The sequence below is a fragment of the Malus domestica genome, chromosome 12 (genome assembly GCF_042453785.1).
Source record: "Malus domestica chromosome 12, GDT2T_hap1".
Classification (NCBI taxonomy): Eukaryota; Viridiplantae; Streptophyta; class Magnoliopsida; order Rosales; family Rosaceae; genus Malus; species Malus domestica.
In genome coordinates, this window is record NC_091672.1 from 7563203 (window position 1) to 7584053 (window position 20851).

General features: G+C 39.2%; 1 protein-coding gene and 1 long non-coding RNA gene across 4 annotated transcripts; both read right to left on the minus strand.

The window, feature by feature from the left end:
- Nucleotides 1-3723: 3723 nt before the first annotated feature.
- Nucleotides 3724-5503, minus strand: LOC139189938 (uncharacterized). Of its 3 annotated transcripts, XR_011573710.1 has the most exons (5): nt 5278-5503; nt 5079-5196; nt 4808-4884; nt 4451-4535; nt 3724-3952 (listed from the first exon to the last, which is right to left on the minus strand). It is a non-coding gene; the product is annotated as an uncharacterized lncRNA (long non-coding RNA). The 3 variants fall into 3 exon arrangements; XR_011573708.1 differs by lacking the exon at nt 4808-4884; XR_011573709.1 differs by lacking the exon at nt 4808-4884 and having other exon boundaries at nt 5314-5454.
- Nucleotides 5504-5650: 147 nt separating this feature from the next.
- On the minus strand, nt 5651-18722 carry LOC103454370 (carboxyl-terminal-processing peptidase 3, chloroplastic-like). Its single transcript, XM_017337265.3, has 12 exons — nt 18299-18722; nt 17562-17643; nt 17204-17334; nt 17017-17103; nt 8189-8267; nt 7698-7786; nt 7577-7612; nt 7319-7438; nt 6942-7028; nt 6672-6821; nt 6461-6568; nt 5651-6111 (listed from the first exon to the last, which is right to left on the minus strand). The coding sequence occupies exons 1-12, from the start codon at nt 18620-18622 to the stop codon at nt 5884-5886; spliced, it is 1521 nt and encodes a 506-aa protein (XP_017192754.3). The 5' UTR covers nt 18623-18722; the 3' UTR covers nt 5651-5883.
- Nucleotides 18723-20851: the final 2129 nt, after the last annotated feature.

The following is a 20851-nucleotide window of genomic DNA, read 5'->3' on the forward strand; positions in this document are numbered from 1 at the left end:
ACACTTAAACATGTTTGCTAGGATAATTAAGTCAAACGGATTAGTTGTCTCAGTAACCAAAAATGGGTTTTTAGGATACAACATCCACCGGTCAACCATTCAACCAATAGATAGAGTAATTCAATTAGCATATAAGTTTCCAGATGAAATCACTGACAAAACCCAATTAAAGAGATTTCTAGGATCTTTAAATTATGTTCCAGAATTTTATTCGCATCTTAGACAACAATGCAAACCCTTGTTTGATCCTCTAAAAGAAAATCTCTCATCATGGTCCAATACTCATACTTCCATAGTCAAACAAATCAAATCACATGTTAAGACTTTGCCCTGTCTTGGCATTCCAACTCCTAATTCCTTTAAAATTGTTGAAGCTGATGCCTCTGAAATTGGTTACGGATGTATTCTCAAACAGTCAATTTCTTCTGGATTTCCTGAACAAATTGTTCGTTTCCATTCAGGAGTATGAAATCCAGCACAAAGTAGTTATAGTACTATTAAGAAAGAAATATTATCTATAGTATTATGCATTAGTAAATTTCAAGATGATTTATTAAATCAAAAGTTTTTAGTCAGTCAATTGCAAATTTGCAAAACATGTTTACAAAAAGATGTTCAAAACATTGCATCAAAACATATTTTTGCATTATGGCAAGCTATATTAAGTATTTTTTATTTTGAAATCGAATACATCAAAGGTAGTCAAAATTGCATCCCTCATTTCCTAACCAGAGAATTTCTGCAGGGGAAGAATGACAGCAAGAAGACCTGATCAGAGGAGGCTTCCAGCCACTCTACCACCACCACCAATCAAACAAGAATCAAGCCCAGATTCTTCATCGGCCTTAGCCATTACCAACCGATTCACTCCCTTAAGTTCCACAATAGGAAACCTTAGGCCAAACTACCAATCACCACATCCCAATTATCAAACTGCATTAGTCAGTCAAAATGTCCCTTATTCAACCCCAACATACCAATCATCATCATCCTAACCAATCGATTATACCAAAACATCATCATATGTCAAGAAAAACCCTAGTGAATATCTTTTTAGTCTCCCTTTCAATCTCAATCAAGAACAAGCACCAGAAAAATTAGCCAAAATAATCTTTTCACCCAATTTCCATTCTCATCCTACATAACCACATAAAACATTGAAATACTATCAAGCCATCCTCAGCGAAACTGAGTCCATTTCAATCAAACCTCTTTACAGCAAAACCCATGAAAACAAAATCTTCTACCATTCTCTTTACATTTAAAGGTTTTTAACCGAATCAGATTGAGGAATCCCTCTTTACAAAACCAAACCTCTTCATACCTAATATATTCATATTCCCAACAATCATTACAATTATTTTGATTACATTGATGCATGAACTAACATCTTTCTCCATCAAACAGAAGACTTTAGTCATTCATGGTTCATTAATTTTGACAAGAGTTTCATATTGAATTTTCATGCATGGTTCCCAAAATGGTGGTCAACTCACGGCCCAACAGCCAGTCTCCTACTAGAAGAACTTATACAGGTTCTCTCTGCCAGTTTCCAACAAAAATTTGACAAAAGCCGATTCAACTACAGAATTACACTTTTCCTAATATTCATGGCCAAGTATAAAGTCTCATGGATCTTGAAATGGAATTATAAAGTCGAAACATGTGAAGTTTACAGAGCTAGATCAGTCAAGTGGTGGGATAAATTCAACCATTAGAAGACCATCAGTCAGGTCCTCACCGAATTTCCCATTACTCCACTCCTAGTCATTCTGGAACACCCAGCACAACCATCACTGCCAGTCATCCAGGAACAATCATTATCAGACATTAGTTAGTCTTCGTCCTTTAAAGGAACAATCAAGTCTACCAAATCGTTAGGCTCAAAGAAAAATAAAGTCACTCAACTTGAAGATTTAGCACAACAATTACTTGTAGAAGCAACGATGCTCCAACTGAAGACAAAGAAGCCGCAGACTCCAAATCTTCAGACGCATCCTCACAGCAACCATCCAACTCAGCAAGCCAAAAAACACAGTTAGCTAAGTGGGTCGACTACCAGAATTCCCAGGACCCATTTGCTTAAAGCCATTTGAAAACTTCAGTCACCATATGAACATAATCATTTGCTATGTGAAGCATTCAGAAATTATTCTCACCAATGATTTTGATGGAGTCATTCATTCATTCATCCATCTCGTGCTTTCACAGTAATGGCATCAAATACTCTTTCACAGTAAAAGAAACAATTATTCCAACAAATTTCAATGTTCATCAATAGTGAAAGCAAGTCATCATTCATCAATAGTGAAAGCAAGTCTTCCAAGACATTTTCCAAGTCTTTAAGAAGTGAACTATGAATGAAAGGTTTCAAGTTTAGAATTTCCACAATTTCTCAATCAAAAGTTTCTTTGAGTTCACACTGTACCCAAAGAAATCAAAAATTGAAAACACTTTTCATTTTAGAATGTCAAGGATGCCTAAATGCACCAATATCCTTTTCATCAGTCATTTTCTTATTTGTTGACTTAATCGTCAATAAATCAAATGTAAGTTCCAATGTAAGTTTTGCAATAAAACTTATTTTCAAATTATATTTGCATCATTACTTTGAATTCATTATTTTCATTATGAAGAATTTTCATAACAAATAATTTTGAATGGCATAAAATTCTTACTCACAGTCAATTCATTGAATACCTCAGGTTCAAGGTAAACACCGATCAATCATTTGTTCAATTCTTCTTATTCATTTATAACAGCTGGTTCCATGGTATATTTAATCATGGTTATCCTCCACATCAAGTTCCACATAATTCAATTAACAATTCAATTAACAATTCATTTAACAGTTCATTCAACCCTAATCATCAATGCCCTTGGTATAATTGTCCTCATCGTTATTATTATCATTAGTTCCACCCTATTTGGTATGTGTGTGTAATATATATAATTGAGATGTCCCACAAATAAACTTATTTGAGGATCCCTTGTAGGGATCACACCACATTGTATTTCAACTACGCAATCGTCCATCTTTTCAAAGATCATCTCTACAAAACAATCATACAAGTCCCGAACTATTTGACCGTTGGATTAAATGGTAATCACTACAATTGGATTCCTTAATGGTTTGGGATTTATTTAATTTTTTTGCAAGAATAATCTATGAACAATACACTAAAACATAAACAATTTCGTTTGTTGAAAAAAGTTACAAAATGAGCGCCAAAAGAACAAAAAACAAAGGAGGAATTACGCACAACTTAATTTTGAAATCTTGGATACACTATAACCTATTTAACCTACTAGTTCTTCCTTGCACACGATGTGCAAACACAAGTATAAGTAGACCCTGTGCTATTTCATATTCCTTTTCAGATCTGTACATTCAATTCCTATTCTGTACCACTACTAGAAATTTGGCTAAAAGACACCCTTTTCATTGGTGTTTATTGTCAATTGTGGATACTCTCATTGGTGGCAAACCTCAATGGCCACCAAGCAGCCACTAAATTGGAGAACATGTCCTATGTAAAGGACTCTATTGTTACAAACACCACCAATTAGATAACGATGGCACAATGAATAGTTACACCTTTGAAATATTATATAATTTTTATACATCGGTGGCCATGTTGTAATATGTTTTTTGAAAAAAAAAGGGCCATTAATCTGGGCACGCAAATATATATATAGTTAATAGACTATACAGAATTGCAGTTTTGCTGTAATCTTCCATAACTAATCACATATTCAAAAAAAATCAGGTCTAAAACAAATGAGCTATACTAAAAAATATGAAACTATCCGTCAAAGTACGAAAGAGGCACCAAATTTGAAGGAAATTGCCACTCAAAAGACTTCACAATCTCTTGAACACCTCCAAACATGTTTTTTAAGAGTGACATGGTCCTCGTAATGCTTGAGCCTCAGTAATTGCTATCTCTACCTACAAACACATAAGCCCATGGATCAAATGACTAAAATACACAAAAAAGTATGCCTTTACAGTTTTATTGTTTCCTACAACTTGCATAAAAAGCATATACTTGCGAGTATAAGTCTCTAACATTCCACATGAAAAACTGTTGTGGCAAGTAGATCAATTTTTCAGCAAATAAATTCATGATTCTCAACATTTCACAAGTGATATACTTGTGAGTAGATAAATTTTTGACCAGTGGATATGGTTATCAATTATGACATCACAAAAACAATCTAAAGGTAAGACTCACTGTTTTGAACTAGTAGCTTGATGTTATCAATTTACATCAAAGTGAACCATTTATCTAATTTTTGGGTCTTAATATATTACAAATTCAACATCAATACAAGCACCAACAAATTTCAATTTGTTTTCATTTCTTTTTATTCCTTTTTGTTCAACCCAATCAACTTCCTTGAGAAATAAAACAAAAGGTAAAGAGAGAAAGAGAGAGTTCCCAACCTGGATCAACTTTGCCTTTTGGAAACTAGGCACTGGAAATAGAGATGGACTTGGTGAATATTGATAGACTTGGTGGCTCTGAAAGCTAAGTAATAAGATAAATTTGTTAAGTAATTTTATCATGCTCAGGTTTTTTTTGCTTCACAAGCTATACAATAAGGCCATAATAATCGCCCAAAATTAAAAGCAATTGAGAGCGAGATTGAGATAGAAAGGCACATATGTTACACTTTTATCGTATGAAATACAACTTGATATGTATACTCTTAACTGGAAGATTGAAAACCATGCTATAACCAAAATTGAAAAGAACAATAATGTCACAGAATGGGGAGACAAAGAAGGAAAAGAACATACTTTCCAGCTTCACCAAGTATACTCTTAAGGTTTTGCACTTAGTGATCCTCATCTAGGTTCTCTACCAAAACAGTGCACTATAATGCACAAATTAGATGCTTGAAGTTTCCGAAAAATAATACTTAAAAAAAATTAAAATCAAGTTCGAAAGGATACCTTTGGATCCCTATTTTCAGTTAATGGAAGGGGATGAATCCAAAGAATAACTAGAACTTACTAATATGAAAGATTCAAGATTGGGAGCTTCAACTTTAACTGTAATATCAGTTACCTTGTGGTTAAGGAGAAAATCACCCTGTTCACCTTAGTTTCACCCACAACATTCCAAGGCTTCCATTCTTCTCAGCCCAGGTTGGAAACAACCTTGGTTAACCTTCTTTGTCCCCAATCTTCGACATGCATAGAGAAAATGGAATTAAAATTCGAATCGATCCAAAAACTAAAAGTTTTTATTTTGAGAAATCACTTACAGTAGGGAATAGCCACGAGGAGAGGATCATTTTTACCTCTTGGGTTGAGGTCCAATTCCGGCAGACTTTGCCAAAAATTGGCCAGAAAACCCGCGGTCACTATTTCTTAGATCTGAAATTCAAGAAACTAACTTAAGGGTTGGAAAGAGGAAGGGAAGAGGATTTTGGAGGTATAATTTGATGGTCATTGGTGACCGAAGGATGGAGGCGCTGTTGCATGAAAGAGAAAAGGGAGAGAGAGGATACAGAAGGGAGGAGAGAGAGAATGAAGGGGAGGAGTTGGACTTTTGTGAAGGGGAGAGAGGTTAATTGTTTTTTTTATTTGTTTTATTGGTGCCCAATAAATTCTATTGGTGACCCATTTAATCACAAATGCACAAGAAATTATTTTTTAAGAAATAAAGCTATTTAACAGCCACCAATCATTGGTGTCATAATGTTGAAGGCCACCCATATCAGTGGCATCCCACTGTAAAGACACCAAAAAATAGTAAGAGTGAGTGCTTTATATCTACGGCCACCAATTGCAAATGGTGTGCAAAAAATGGTGTCCTATAAGCATAATTCTAGTAGTGTACAGATTTAAATTACTGCATGATCCTGTCTTCAAGAAGCAGTGCCTTTGGATTCCTGAATGTCCAATTCGTGTTCTGCTACCAAGACACATGAATCTGCTTCTAGAGATGATGAGACTGAATTGGGAGAATTGAGCATTTCAGTTGTGCATTGAACATCAGGTGCAATGCCAACCTGGTCTATGTCATGAAGCGCCGGAGATAAGTATTTGGCCACCGTGACAAATAAAGCTGATCCATCATGCAACTCTGTGACACTCTGCAGGAAGAAGCACGGGAAACAAGAAACACCATAGCCATTAGTTTGGTGCTTGATAACAATGGATTATAGGAAACCATGACAGATTCTTTGATGGTGATAGATTTAGAATAAGTGCAGCGGTGATCATATAAGGTGAGAATCGTGAGATACAAATTGCATGTAATTCGATCAGAGAAAAACAAGAGCTATGGTGCTTGCAGAGAAGAAAAACATCACAGCTACCTATGAAGTTTGCAATTGGAAATGGAGCTAAAGCATTTGGTAATATTTACGTTAGTTTGATTTAACCTTTCTGGTTGATGTAATTAGCTACATTAAAATTTCGTGCTTTAGAAGAACCGCTTACCTGGATTTTTCCTTTTCCGAAGGTTCTGTGCCCCACAAGAGTGGCTCGACGATTATCATGTAGTGCCCCTGCCAGAATCTCACTTGCACTCGCGCTGCCCTCGTTAACCTGTTCAAAACGTAGAAAATTGGAAGTGATTGTGATGATGATGCAAGAAGAAACAGTTAAATCTGTGGCATATTTGACAGTATACATATAATTCAAAACTTACAAGCACAACAAGTGGATCATGCGTTATAGCATGCCCATTGACCATGTTTATAGGTAACAAGTTCCCTTCTCGATCGATAGTATTCACTAGGGTTTCATCCCCATCTAGCCAAATTTGGGCAACGTCAAGTCCTGCTTTTACCAGTCCTCCCTGAAGAATTTAGTTGGAGGAAGAAGAAGAAAAACACAGCGACCGGCCATAAATTCCAAGCAGGCCAGTAAATGAACTATTACAAAGTTTCATTTATGTATATGAGAATAGAGAAGTTACCGGATTGTTTCGTAAATCCAGTATGTATGAGTGTACACCCTGCCTCTTCATTTCGTTAATAGCATTTTCCATATCAGCTGCAGCGGTCTGTCGAAATCGGATTAAAGCCTTTTAAACATAATGTATAGTATACTTAATTATACATATAACTACTCTAGTAAGATCTTTCTTCATACATACACACACACACACACACAAACACACACAAATACAGGTACATACAAATCTACATATAACTTCTTTTGTAAATGAAACAAAGTAACAATTAAACAACCAAATGCTTGACAAGTTTTTATGCTCCGAACCAATTTATTTATTTATTTTGTTTTATTGAAAATTTCTGCATTGTCAAGGGAACATATGAAATTAACAATTACCTGAGAAAATGCTGACAATTTCACATAACCTGTTTTGGTTAGACGTCCATCTGGGGTTTTATGAGGGATGGTAGCAGTTGAAATCGGGGAAAGCTTAATGTACTCACGAGGTAGTTTTACCTTCAAACAGATGGGTCATTTTTCAGATTGGTATACCAAAAAACCGTTGTTCAATTAAGTACAAGAATTTGCTTGACACTGACACAAAGAAACCAAATATGTTACACAATGAAACCAATATGATAGGTGGTCTACTACCTCTTTTATTCCAGAATCGCCTCTGATATCATTTCCCTGAGAAATAGAATGTGAATTTAGTAACGCAAAGCAATTTGCTAATGTCCGCTGCAACTTGAAAACAAAGAGAGTTGATTATTACTCTATGAACTTTTACTGTAACAGTTGTTCCAACTCGACCTCTAAGTTTCTGCACGGCTACTTCAGTCTCAATACCATCCATCTTCTCTCCTGAACATCAGGACAGTATTTGAAAAAATGAAAAAGCGAGTTGAAATGTAAACAAAGAACATTAAAAAGTTAACATTTTGGAATAGATTCTCTTGATTAAGGAACATCTTGTGTTGAAAACCTAATCGAGTATTTTATTTTCAGTTTGAATAATCCAAAGAAGAATTTGTAAATTTGAAGAAGCAGAACAATTCCACCGCTAGTTCTACATATCACTTTTACAAATCAAGAATGTGATTTCACTTAAGCAGGCTTGTTCCATAAAGGATTTGAAATAATTTTGATGGTTTGAATGTGAAGTTTGTATGCAACGCACTTATAGTATGATTCGAATACCAAATACAAAGTTTACATTTTCAGCTTGACAAACTAAAATGCCAAATGTTTGGAAGTTTGATTTACCATTAATTTCAACCAACTCATCTCCTTGATGTATACCAGCACGAGCAGCTGGGCCACCCTCTACACAAGACAAAACAACCTGCGTTGTTGTATAAAAATCATGTACCAGATGAACAGCTTAATAAATATTGTAAAGTCAATACATTGAGAATGAACAGCTACTAAGCTTCAAACAACAACAACAACAAAGCCTTTTCCCACTAAGTGGGGTCGGCTATATGAATCCTAGAACGCCATTGCGCTCGGTTTTGTGTCATGTCCTCCGTTAGATCCAAGTACTCTAAGTCTTTTCTTAGAGTCTCTTCCAAAGTTTTCCTAGGTCTTCCTCTACCCCTTCGGCCCTGAACCTCTGTCCCGTAGTCACATCTTCGAACCGGAGCGTCATTCGGCCTTCTTTACACATGTCCAAATCACCGGAGCCGATTTTCTCTCATCTTTCCTACAATTTCGGCTACTCCTACTTTACCTCGGATATCCTCATTCCCAATCTTATCCTTTCTCGTGTGCCCACACATCCCACGAAGCATCCTCATCTCCGCTACACCCATTTTGTGTACGTGCTGATGCTTCACCGCCCAACATTCTGTGCCATACAACATCGCTGGCCTTATTGCCGTCCTATAAAATTTTCCCTTGAGCTTCAGTGGCCTACGACGGTCACACAACACGCCGGATGCATTCTTACACTTCATCCATCCCGCTCGTATTCTATGGTTGAGATCTCCATCTAATTCTCCGTTCTCTTGCAAGATAGATCCTAGGTAGCGAAAACGGTCGCTTTTTGTGATCTTCGCTAGATTGCTCCGGTCATTAGTGTGGATAAGTATATAAATGGATAGAGATAGGAAAGCAAACACAAGATGTACGTGGTTCACCCAGATTGGCTACGTCCACGGAATAGAAGAGGTCTCATTAATTGTGAAGGGTTTACACAAGTACATAGGTTCAAGCTCTCCTTTAGTGAGTACAAGTGAATGATTTAGTACAAATGACATTAGGAAATATTGTGGGAGAATGATCTCGTAATCACGAAACTTCTAAGTATCAGAGTGTGGTGTCGTCTTGACTTGCCTTATCTGTCTCATAGGTAGATGTGGCATCTTCTCTGGAAGTACTCTTCCTCCATCCAGGGGTGGTATCTTTAACTGGTGGAGATGCACAAGGTAATGTATCAATTTCACTTGAAGCTTACTTGTAGTTTCAGGCTTGGTCAAGCGCGATACAAACCATGTAGTAGGAGTCCCCCAAGTCGCCGAGCTAGGGGGTCTGCTGAAAGAGGTGACAGACAAGGTAAGCAATCAGAGTTTCGACTGATTGTTCACCTTCTCCCCATCTTGTAGCAGCATGAAGGATAAAGAGAAGAAAAATGAGAAGAGATGATATGAAATACTTTTGCTTTTGAAGAAGTAACTTTCCACAGGCTTATTCTTGAACTGAGCTGGAGGGTTTTCTGGTTTCCTCCAGAGTATAAGGCCGACTGAAGAATTTGAGGGTCAAAACAAGTCCATCAAATCTAGAGTACGTTCCACCCTGCTGATATGGGATACGTTTGCTTTTGACAGAGTAATGGATGTATCGGCACGTGTGCTGTTACGCTTGTCTCCACATGCTTCCTTGTATCCTTCGCACTTGCCCTATCTGTTCCTCAAGCAGATGCGGAATCTTCCCTGGAAACATAAGGTGTTGAAGATGAGTACTCGAGAGCAATGCCAGGTAAGTAATCAGGTAAGGGGTTCCAGGCAGTCAGTTCCTGGCTGGAAGCTTGATTCCAAGTGCTGACTGATTGCTCTCTTTCTCCTTGTCTTGCAGGTAAAAACAAGGCCAAAGGAAAAGACAGGGAAAAAGCATGATATGGGATACTCTTGCTTTTAACCCTGATGATATGAGATATTCTTGCTCTAGTATAGCTTGTTTGCAGAGGTATTATCGGGGGGAAAGAAAGCTGAATATTTCGAAAGGCTTCGTTGGGAGTGCCCTCTCAGATATGATGAAGGGTTGAGCATTTTTGCAGGTCTGCCTGTCTGTTGGGGATGGAGGTCGACATATATAGGAGTCTCCCTAACAAGTAGTAATGCTATTCCTTTACCCTGCTTGGTCATAGCACGGTAGTGGGAGCTGCCAGTTTCACATGTTTTAACTCTGTCAGAGCACTTTGAAAAAGTGGTCTGTGGTATCTGGCTCTCGAGATTCGGAGAACGATGCCTCTTCGATTTTTGAGAAAGCAATCATGCTGGGGGTCTGGCTCTCGAGATTCGGAGAGCAGTGTCTCTTCGATTTTTGAGAAAGTAATCATGTTGGGAGTCTGGCTCTCGAGATTCGGAGGGCGGTGCCTCTTTGATTTTGGAGCAAGCAATCTTGTTGGGAGTGTTGTCTCGAATGTGAGTAAAGGTTGGGCATGTTTGCTAGTCTACCTTGCCACGAAGCACAAAGGTTGACACACAGGGACTTTCCAATTATCCAGCAATGGTACTGTTCCTTTACCCTCTCTTCGATTTTGAGAAAGTAGTCATGTTGGGAGTCTGGCTCTCGAGATTCGGAGGACGGTATCTCTTCGATTTTGAAGCAAGCAATCTTGTTGGGAGTGTTTTCTCGAATGTGAGTAAAGGTTGGGCATGTTTGCTAGTCTACCTTGCCACGAAGCACAGAGGTTGACAAACAGGGACTTTCCAATTATCCAACAGTGGTACTGTTCCTTTACCCTTATGGGTAATAATATGGTAGCTAGACCTTCAAAATTTATGTGTCTAAACTTTGTTAGTGCTGTTTCTTTGCTATTCTTTTACCTTTCTTGGTCAGAGCGATGTAGTGGGAGCTGCAAGCTTCACGTGCTCAACTTTGGCAGAGAACTTTGGCAAAGTTATCTGTGGTACCCATGAGCTATTGTTGCGTGTGGGAAGTGGGTGATTGAACAGTAAGATTCATGTGCTTTCTACTTCACCAGAAGTCTTCGACAGAATGCCCATAATTTCTGCAAAGCTGAGTGTGCGTGTGACAGGTGCTGACAAGGCTAGAAAAGTAGGTGCCTCTTCGATTTCTGAGATCGGCCCTCGTGGTCTCTAAGCAGCCCAGCTTTTGAGAAAGCGAGCGCCTCTTCGATTGATTCGGAGAACGATGCCTCATCGATTTTTGAGAAAGCAATCATGCTGGGGGTCTGGCTCTCGAAGATTCGGGGAGCAGTGTCTTTTCGATTTTTGAGAAAGTAATCATGTTGGGAGTCTAGCTCTCGAGATTCGGAGGGCGGTGCCTCTTCGATTTTGGAGCAAGCAATCTTGTTGGGAGTGTTTTCTCTAATGTGAGTAAAGGTTGGGCATGTTTGCTAGTCTACCTTGCCACGAAGCACAGAGGTTGACACACAGGGACTTTCCAATTATCCAGCAATGGTACTGTTCCTTTACCCTCTCTTCGATTTTTAAGAAAGTAGTCATGTTGGGAGTCTGGCTCTCGAGATTCGGAGGACGGTGCCTCTTCAATTTTGGAGCAAGCAATCTTATTGGGAGTGTTTTCTCGAATGTGAGTAAAGGTTGGGCATGTTTGCTAGTCTACCTTGCCACGAAGCACAGAGGTTGACACACAGGGACTTTCCAATTATCCAGCAGTGGTATTGTTCCTTTACCCTTGTGGGTAATATGGTAGCTAGACCTTCAAAATTTATGGGTCTAAACTTTGTTAGTGCTGTTTCTTTGCTATTCTTTTACCCTTCTTGGTCAGAGCGATGTAGTGGGAGCTGCAAGCTTCACGTGCTCAACTTTGGCAGAGAACTTTGGCAAAGTTATCTGTGGTACCCATGAGCTATTGTTGCGTGTGGGAAGTGGGTGATTGAACAGTAAGATTCATGTGTTTTCTACTTCCCCAGAAGTCTTCGACAGAATGCCCATAATTTCCGCAAAGCTGAGTGTGCGTGTGACAGGTGCTGACAAGGCTGGAAAAGTAGGTGCCTCTTCGATTTCTGAGATCGGCCCTCGTGGTCTCTGGGGAGCCCAGCTTTTGAGAAAGCGAGCGCCTCTTCGATTTCTGAGATCAGCCTTCGAGGTCTTTGAGCAGCCCAACTTTTGAGAAAGCAAACGCCTCTTCGATTTCTGAGCAGGCGCCTCTTCGATTTCTGAAGCTCCGTCGAGTGCAGATTTTTATAGGGGCTGGCATTAAGTTCCAAAGCACACTTGAATCTCCACCAGTAGAAGCTTCATTTGCACTTCTAAGATCTTGATTTGTCCGACCTCTTCTCTCTTCAACACCTTTGAAAATGTCTGGCCCCTCCGACCGTCGTTTTGACTTGAACCTTGTTGAAGAGGCAGCCCCGCCTTCTCCAGACAACATATGGCGCCCATCCTTCGTCTCCCCTACTGGTCCTCTTACCGTTGGGGATTCCGTGATGAAGAATGATATGACCGCTGCGGTGGTGGCCAGGAACCTTCTCACTCCCAAAGATAACAGACTACTTTCCAAACGGTCTGATGAGTTAGCTGTTAAGGATTCGCTGGCTCTCAGTGTTCAGTGTGCAGGTTCTGTGTCTAATATGGCCCAACGCCTATTTGCTCGAACCCGCCAAGTTGAATCATTGGCGGCTGAAGTGATGAGTCTCAAACAGGAGATTAGAGGGCTCAAGCATGAGAATAAACAGTTGCACCGGCTCGCACATGACTATGCTACAAACATGAAGAGGAAGCTTGACCAGATGAAGGAAACTGATGGTCAGGTTTTACTTGATCATCAGAGATTTGTGGGTTTGTTCCAAAGGCATTTATTGCCTTCGTCTTCTGGGGCTGTACCGCGTAATGAAGCTCCAAATGATCAACCTCTGATGCCTCCTCCTTCTAGGGTTCTGTCCAGTACTGAGGCTCCAAATGATCCCCCTCCGGTGCCTTCTCTTTCTGGGGCTCTACCGACTGCTGAGACTTCTCCTAAGCAACCTTTGTGAAGGCTCCCTCTTGTGTGTTTATTTTGACTCATGTATATGCACATATTTGTAGCTTATCGGGGATATCAATAAATAAGCTTTCCTTCATTTCAACGTATTGTGTTAGATACACCAAAGCCTTCTTCGCTAAGTTCTTTGAATTTTCTTTTGTTGAAGCTTGTATGTTGAAGCTTCTTGAGTGGAGCATGTAGGTTGGGGTAGTGTTCCCTTAATTTTCCGAGTGAGGAAAACTTCTCGGTTGGAGACTTGGAAAATCCAAGTCACTGAGTGGGATCGGCTATATGAATCTTAGAACGCCATTGTGCTCGATCCTGTGTCATGTCCTTCGTTAGATCCAAGTACTCTAAGTCTTTTCTTAGAGTCTCTTCCAAAGTTTTCCTAGGTCTTCCTCTACCCCTTCGGCCCTGAACCTCTGTCCCATAGTCGCATCTTCTAATCGGAGTGTCAGTAGGCCTTCTTTGCACATGTCCAAACCACCGTAACCGATTTTCTCTCATCTTTCCTTCAATTTCGGCTACTCCTACTTTACCCCGGATATCCTCATTCCTAATCTTATCCTTTCTCGTGTGCCCACACATCCAACGAAGCATCCTCATCTCCGCTACACCCATTTTGTGTACGTGTTGATGTTTCACCGCCCAACATTCTGTGCCATACAGCATCGCCGGCCTTATTGCCGTCCTATAAAATTTTCCCTTGAGCTTCAGTGGCATACGGCGGTCACATAACACGCCGGATGCACTCTTCCACTTCATCCATCCAGCTTGTATTCTATGGTTGAGATCTCCATCTAATTCTCCGTTCTTTTGCAAGATAGATCCTAGGTAACGAAAACGGTCGCTCTTTGGTATTTCTTGATCTCCGATCCTCACCCCTAACTCGTTTTGGCCTCCATTTGCACTGAACTTGCACTCCATATATTCTGTCTTTGATCGGCTTAGGCGAAGACCTTTAGATTCCAACACTTCTCTCCAAAGGTTAAGCTTTGCATTTACCCCTTCCTGAGTTTCATCTATCAACACTATATCGTCTGCGAAAAGCATACACCAAGGAATATCATCTTGAATATGTCCTGTTAACTCATCCATTACCAACGCAAAAAGATAAGGACTTAAGGATGAGCCTTGATGTAATCCTACAGTTATGGGAAAGCTTTCGGTTTGTCCTTCATGAGTTCTTACGGCAGTCTTTGCTCCTTCATACATATCCTTTATAGCTTGGATATATGCTACTCGTACTCCTTTCTTCTCTAAAATCCTCCAAAGAATGTCTCTTGGGACCCTATCATACGCTTTTTCCAAATCTATAAAGACCATGTGTAAATCCTTTTTCCCATCTCTATATCTTTCCATCAATCTTCGTAAGAGATAGATTGCCTCCATGGTTGAACGCCCTGGCATGAACCCGAATTGGTTGTCCGAAACCCGTGTCTCTTGCCTCAATCTATGCTCAATGACTTTCTCCCAGAGCTTCATTGTATGACTCATTAGCTTAATACCCCTATAGTTCATGCAATTTTGTACGTCGCCCTTATTCTTGTAGATAGGCACCAAAGTGCTCGTTCGCCACTCATTTGGCATCTTCTTCGTTTTCAAAATCCTATTGAAAAGGTCAGTGAGCCATGTTATACCTGTCTCTCCCAAAAGTTTCCACACTTCGATTGGTATATCGTCTGGGCCTATTGCTTTTTTATGCTTCATCTTCTTCAAAGCTACAACCACTTCTTCCTTCCGGATTCGACGATAAAAAGAGTAGTTTCTACACTCTTCTGAGTTACTCAACTCCCCTAAAGAAGCACTCATTTCATGTCCTTCATTGAAGAGATTATGAAAATAACCTCTCCATCTGTCTTTAACCGCGTTCTCTGTAGCAAGAACCTTTCCATCCTCATCCTTGATGCACCTCACTTGGTTTAGGTCCCTTGTCTTCTTTTCCCTTGCTCTAGATAGTTTATAGATATCCAACTCTCCTTCTTTGGTATCTAGTCGTTTATACATATCGTCGTAAGCCGCTAACTTAGCTTCTCTGACAGCTTTCTTCGCCTCTTGCTTTGCTTTTCTATACCTTTCACCATTTTCATCGGTCCTCTCCTTGTATAAGGCTTTACAACATTCCTTCTTAGCCTTCACCTTTGTTTGTACCCCCTCATTCCACCACCAAGATTCCTTTTGGTGTGGGGCAAAGCCCTTGGACTCTCCTAATACCTCTTTTGCTACTTTTCGGATACAACTAGCCATGGAATCCCACATTTGGCTAGCTTCCCCCTCTCTATCCCACACACATTGGGTGATTACCTTCTCTTTGAAAATGGCTTGTTTTTCTTCTTTTAGATTCCACCATCTAGTCCTTGGGCACTTCCAAGTCTTGTTCTTTTGTCTTACTCTTTTGATATGTACATCCATCACCAACAAGCGATGTTGATTAGCCACGCTCTCTCCTGGTATAACTTTGCAATCCTTACAAGTTATACGATCCCCTTTCCTCATTAGAAGAAAATCTATTTGTGTTTTTGACGACCCACTCTTGTAGGTGATCACATGTTCTTCTCTCTTCTTAAAGAAGGTGTTGGCTAAGAAGAGATCATATGCCATTGCAAAATCCAAGATAGCTTCCCCATCCTCGTTTCTCTCCCCAAAACCATGGCCACCATGAAAACCTCCATAGTTGCCTGTCTCCCTGCCCACGTGTCCATTTAAATCTCCTCCTATAAATAACTTCTCCGTCTGAGCAATTCCTTGCACCAAGTCTCCAAGATCTTCCCAAAATTTCTCCTTCGAACTCGTATCCAACCCTACTTGAGGTGCGTACGCACTAATCACATTGATAAGTTCTTGTCCTATTACAATCTTGATTGCCATGATTCTATCTCCTACCCTCTTGACATCTACAACATCTTGTACCAAGGTCTTGTCCACGATGATGCCAACACCGTTTCTCGTTCTATTTGTGCCCGAATACCAAAGTTTAAACCCTGAGTTTTCTAGATCCTTTGCCTTACTACCAACCCACTTAGTTTCTTGTAGGCACATAATATTTATCCTTCTCCTCACCATAACTTCCACTACTTCCATAGATTTTCCCGTTAAGGTTCCTATATTCCACGTTCCTAAACGCATTTTGCTCTCTTGAACTCTACCCTTCTGTCCTAGCTTCTTCACCCTCCCCCGTCTAATAGGATCAAAGTACTTCTTTTGTGTGTCCCGGGTAAAGTTGATAGGAGCATATGCTCCCAAACAACTTTGAGTGGAGTCGTTCGAAAAGAAGTTTCTATGGCTCCCTTGCTCATTTAACACTGCATCCGGGTGCCGATGGAGATACAGCGACCCTTGCTCACTTATCACTGTGCTTGGGCCACACAGCGCGCCACTTACGGGTGACGCCCTAGCTTTAGCGCGATTTTGTTCTGGATTCATTTTCATAAGGATTCGACGTGATCATGGAGTGCCGGCTGTCGACTACCTGACGCCCTCCCCCTCCTCCTTTATCCGGGCTTGGGACCGGCCATGTAAGACATAGGCGGAGTTGAACAGCTACTAAGCTTCAATAGAATAAAAAGTCGTACCCAGTGCACAAGGCTCCCGCTTTACGCAGGGTCTGGGAGAGGTGAATGTCGGCTAGCCTTACCCCCATTTATGGAGAGGCTGCTCCCAAGTCTCGAACCCGAGACCTACCGCTCATGGGCGAAGGCACTTGCCATCGCACCAAGTGCGACCTCTACTAAGCTTCAATAGAATACACGAAAAAAATTTGAAATAAGTTTTTGTAGGTTTTGTAGAACTCGTAAACATCATTGGTTTGTTAACTTTCTTATCCTTTGAATAAACCATGTATCCTAGGAACAGCATATATCACTTTTTCATTTGTTTACTTGATATAAATATTTGAAACAAGGATCTTTTTGCATATTACTAACCAAATGGCCTGTTCTGGGTTCCCTATTTATGAAAAGGCCAACTCCTTGTAGATTTCCATTGCTTCCAATCCGAAAACTTTGATATTCCTGTGAGCAAAAAAGCATAATTAGCTTGCTAGCAATTTCCAGGTTAACAAAAGTGACTGAAATAGCAGAAATATGGAATTCATCCACGTAAAAATCAGACCTTGGGACTGATGATCCGTGTAAAGGGATCACCAAGAGTAGATAGCATTCCACTGATTTTCATATATGCTGCATCAGCAGACCTAAGGGGAAACATTTCCGTCATTGTTTGCTGCAACTTTTGATCCCAATCTGCAGGAAAAGATTCATGTCTTTAACGCTAGAAAACCCCAAAATGGGAGGAAAAAAGTCGGAAGTTTCCAAATACTTAAGCAGTTTCATTTCATGAAAATAACCAAAAGTACACAACAATTAGACCCTGAACATTAGAATCATGGAGTCTGAATAATCTTCAAATGAAACTGTTGGTGTGCATGTGTATTGATCCTCAGTTAGATAAAAGCAGGATAAAGCAATACCTTGATGATTAAATGTCGGGTCTACGAATGTTTCCCTAATCAAACCCCAAGTCTCCACAAGAGTTGTTTGAACCGAATTCACCTGGAAACAATAAATCTTATCTACTTAGTCATTGGCATCATAATTTCTATCCAAGTACAGTCAAATTGTAACTTTAAAATAACCAACTGAGCAATAACTGTATTATGTTCCGTGGCAAAAAGTAGTAACACAGTAACAAAATTGATGAATGAAAGGAATCTAACCAACATAGGAAAACCGCAGCTATCAATCAAGTAAACACCAATTAATGTCAAACACTTTGTGAAGATTTCAGAGAGACAGGTTAGAAGCCCACTACTAACCACACAGATATTATCCCCCAATGGGAGTCTTACTACCTGGAAAGTGTGAGCTTTTTATCACAAAAGGTCTTGTTGTCATTAAGATTGAAACATTCAGTATGTATGAAAATTAACTTGTCAATTCTCAGATGTCAGATTCTTGTATTCTTCAACAAAATGCGTAATTGGTATTGAACAAAGAAATAATTTTTTTTTTCTTCTCCATTTTTCTTAATCTGTATAGCTTAATTCGTGAATTTGGTTTTCAGTTTTCTTACTCTTCAGTCTTTAGTTAAACATGCATATCATCTAAATTATCTATACATACATAATTAAACTCATAATTTGATTAGTACTGGTCACAAATAACAGACCCCATCAACACTCAATCAAATGGAAACAAAATCAATCACCTCAGTAGTGCGTGACGCCGGAAAAGCCACCGTCAGAGACTCCGCCATCGCCGGATAGTTACAACAAACAACAGCATAATTTGCAGCAACGGCAGCGGCAAATGAAAGCAACCCCTTTCCAATTGTCCTCACCAACTCCTGACTCGAAAACTTGGCTTCAGAGTTTGCATTGACAACAGACACCCTCCATTTCTTAGCCACCCGGCGATCCGAGCACGAAAACCGATGAGAGTGCAGTGAAAGTGAAATGGGTTTCACGAATCTTGCTGAAATTGGTGGGAAAGATGCTGATTTGAGATCCATGTTTGGGCAGAGAGGCTCCATTTTTCTTTTTTTTTCTACAGAGGAGAGGGAAATTGGAAGAGCGCTGAATATTGTTGACCGTTATACTTTGTTGGGATTCTGATGGGGACCACAGGAATCCTTATTTCGTGTGGCTTGAGATCTGTTGGCTATTAGAGCAGGGTTTGCTACACGTGTACATGGTAAGAGGACAAGGAGTTTCGTGATTTTTTTTCTTTTCTTTTTGTTGAAAAAGGACTTCCTGGAATTTTCTTCTTGGCCGTATCTTTTTTTGGCTGTTTCCATTCTCATTGTTTTTTTGAGAATGACTTCTATTATTTGTTAATTGCACCACAAACCAATGAAAAAAAAATTGAAATTACACACAAAGTGTATACTTTTAAGTTTTAATTGAAGTGTGTTGTGAGTTCCAATTCCTAGAGTGGTCCTGGATCCCTCGCTAAGCGAATTTTGTGGCCGATTGAGTTGCATCGCAATGTAAAAGAAGGATGTGTCCAGAAGTTTGGGTGACCAAACCATCATTTGCTCTTGTCCATATCCTATCTATTGACGGTCTACCTTGCTCTCACTAGGTTCCCTTGGGTTTTCATGTTCAGGAAGGTGACTAAAGCTTCGCTTCAAGTATTGTTTAAACTTCCCCTGACCATGGGGTGGACTGTCATCTTCTTTTCCTTTGCCTTGTCTTTTTCTTGGCCTCAGCTTCGTGCTGCTTTGGTTCACGTATCTGCTTTGGAGCTTTGCCTCCCTTTTCAATGAATCATTTATTGACCAAAAAAATAAATTGTGTGTTGTGACAATGCTTTTAATTTAGGGTTTTATCACAAATAGTTTTGAAAATTAAAAATCGATCAATGTAATCTTTAAAATTAGGTGTTGCAAATCAATGTGATTATTTTGTTAAAAATTAGGTAACCAATAATATAATACAAAAGACCATGTTTGGGCCATACACAAAAATTAGACCTACTAAGACCAACTCCAATGGTTGGGGTTAAATCCTAAATTTTTAATCCAGAAACAATTTTTGTGCTACAATGGTTATGGGTTAAAGTTTTAGACCAAGATTATTAAATAATGAATTTGGGCTTAAAAAAAAATTCGGTAACATTTTTTAGAAACTTTATGCAGTTTATCACAATTTACTTTTATGAACATTTTAACTTAAAAATATTTACATTCCAATAAAAGTTGAAAATTCACTAAATTGACCTCATGAAATATTATTTATAGAGTTTTAAGAAGAATTTTGATTTAAATAAAATTTTAATTATTTTAGCTGTTGGATTTAATTTTGGGCTAATAGATCGTTTTTATTTAACGGTTAGATTTGATCAAATTCGATCTTAGCATTTGGATTTAATGTATTTAAAATTTTAAAATTAAAAACTAAGGTGGGTGAACCTTTTAACCTTGACCTGAATTTTGGGCTAAGTTTGCCCAAATTTTAGGTTTTAACCCAAAATTTATTCTAGTCCCAACCATTAGACCATCTCCAACCTTGGGCTAAATGCCAAATTTCCCCCTATTCCCCCCCCCCAAAACCCAATCCAACCCAAGCCAAATGCCAATTGAGGGCCAAATTCCCCCCAAGAAATAGCCCAGAAACGTGTGGACTCTCTCTTTCCCAGCCCACTCTCGGCCCGGTCACTCACGCCACTCGCCCCACCCGGGCGTTACCCTTCAGCGCCCAACAGGGTGGGACCCACTATCAGGGCTGCTGTTGGAAGCAATTATGAGCCCAACGGCTCTTTTGTTCATCTGACGGTTGGCATTATTGGACCGTTGGTTGATCCAACGATCTTGATTCAAATTTAATATTTTTAAATGTTATTTTAAAATACATTGAATCCAACGGCTGAAATAGAATATTATCAAATCTAATGGTAAAAAAAAAGATTTAACGGCCCAAATTTAAATCCAACGGCTAAAATAATTTTTTAAAAAATGAAGGCTTGCTTTGTGGAAAAATTTAGTGATTTTTCAATATTTATCAGAATTTAAATATTTTTAGATTAAAATTTTCATAAAATTAATTTACGATAGTCTACATAATTATTATTATTTTTTTAAAAAAAGTTAATTCAATTAGCATAAGTTCATTCTTTAATAATCCCAGGCTAAAATTTTAGGCCAGAAGGATTGGAGCAGAAAAGTTGTTTCTAAGCTAAAAGCTAAATTTTCTAGGCTAAAAAATTTGGCTTTTAACCCAAGGGTTGAAGATGGTCTTAGAGAATGATTAAGTTAGTTTAA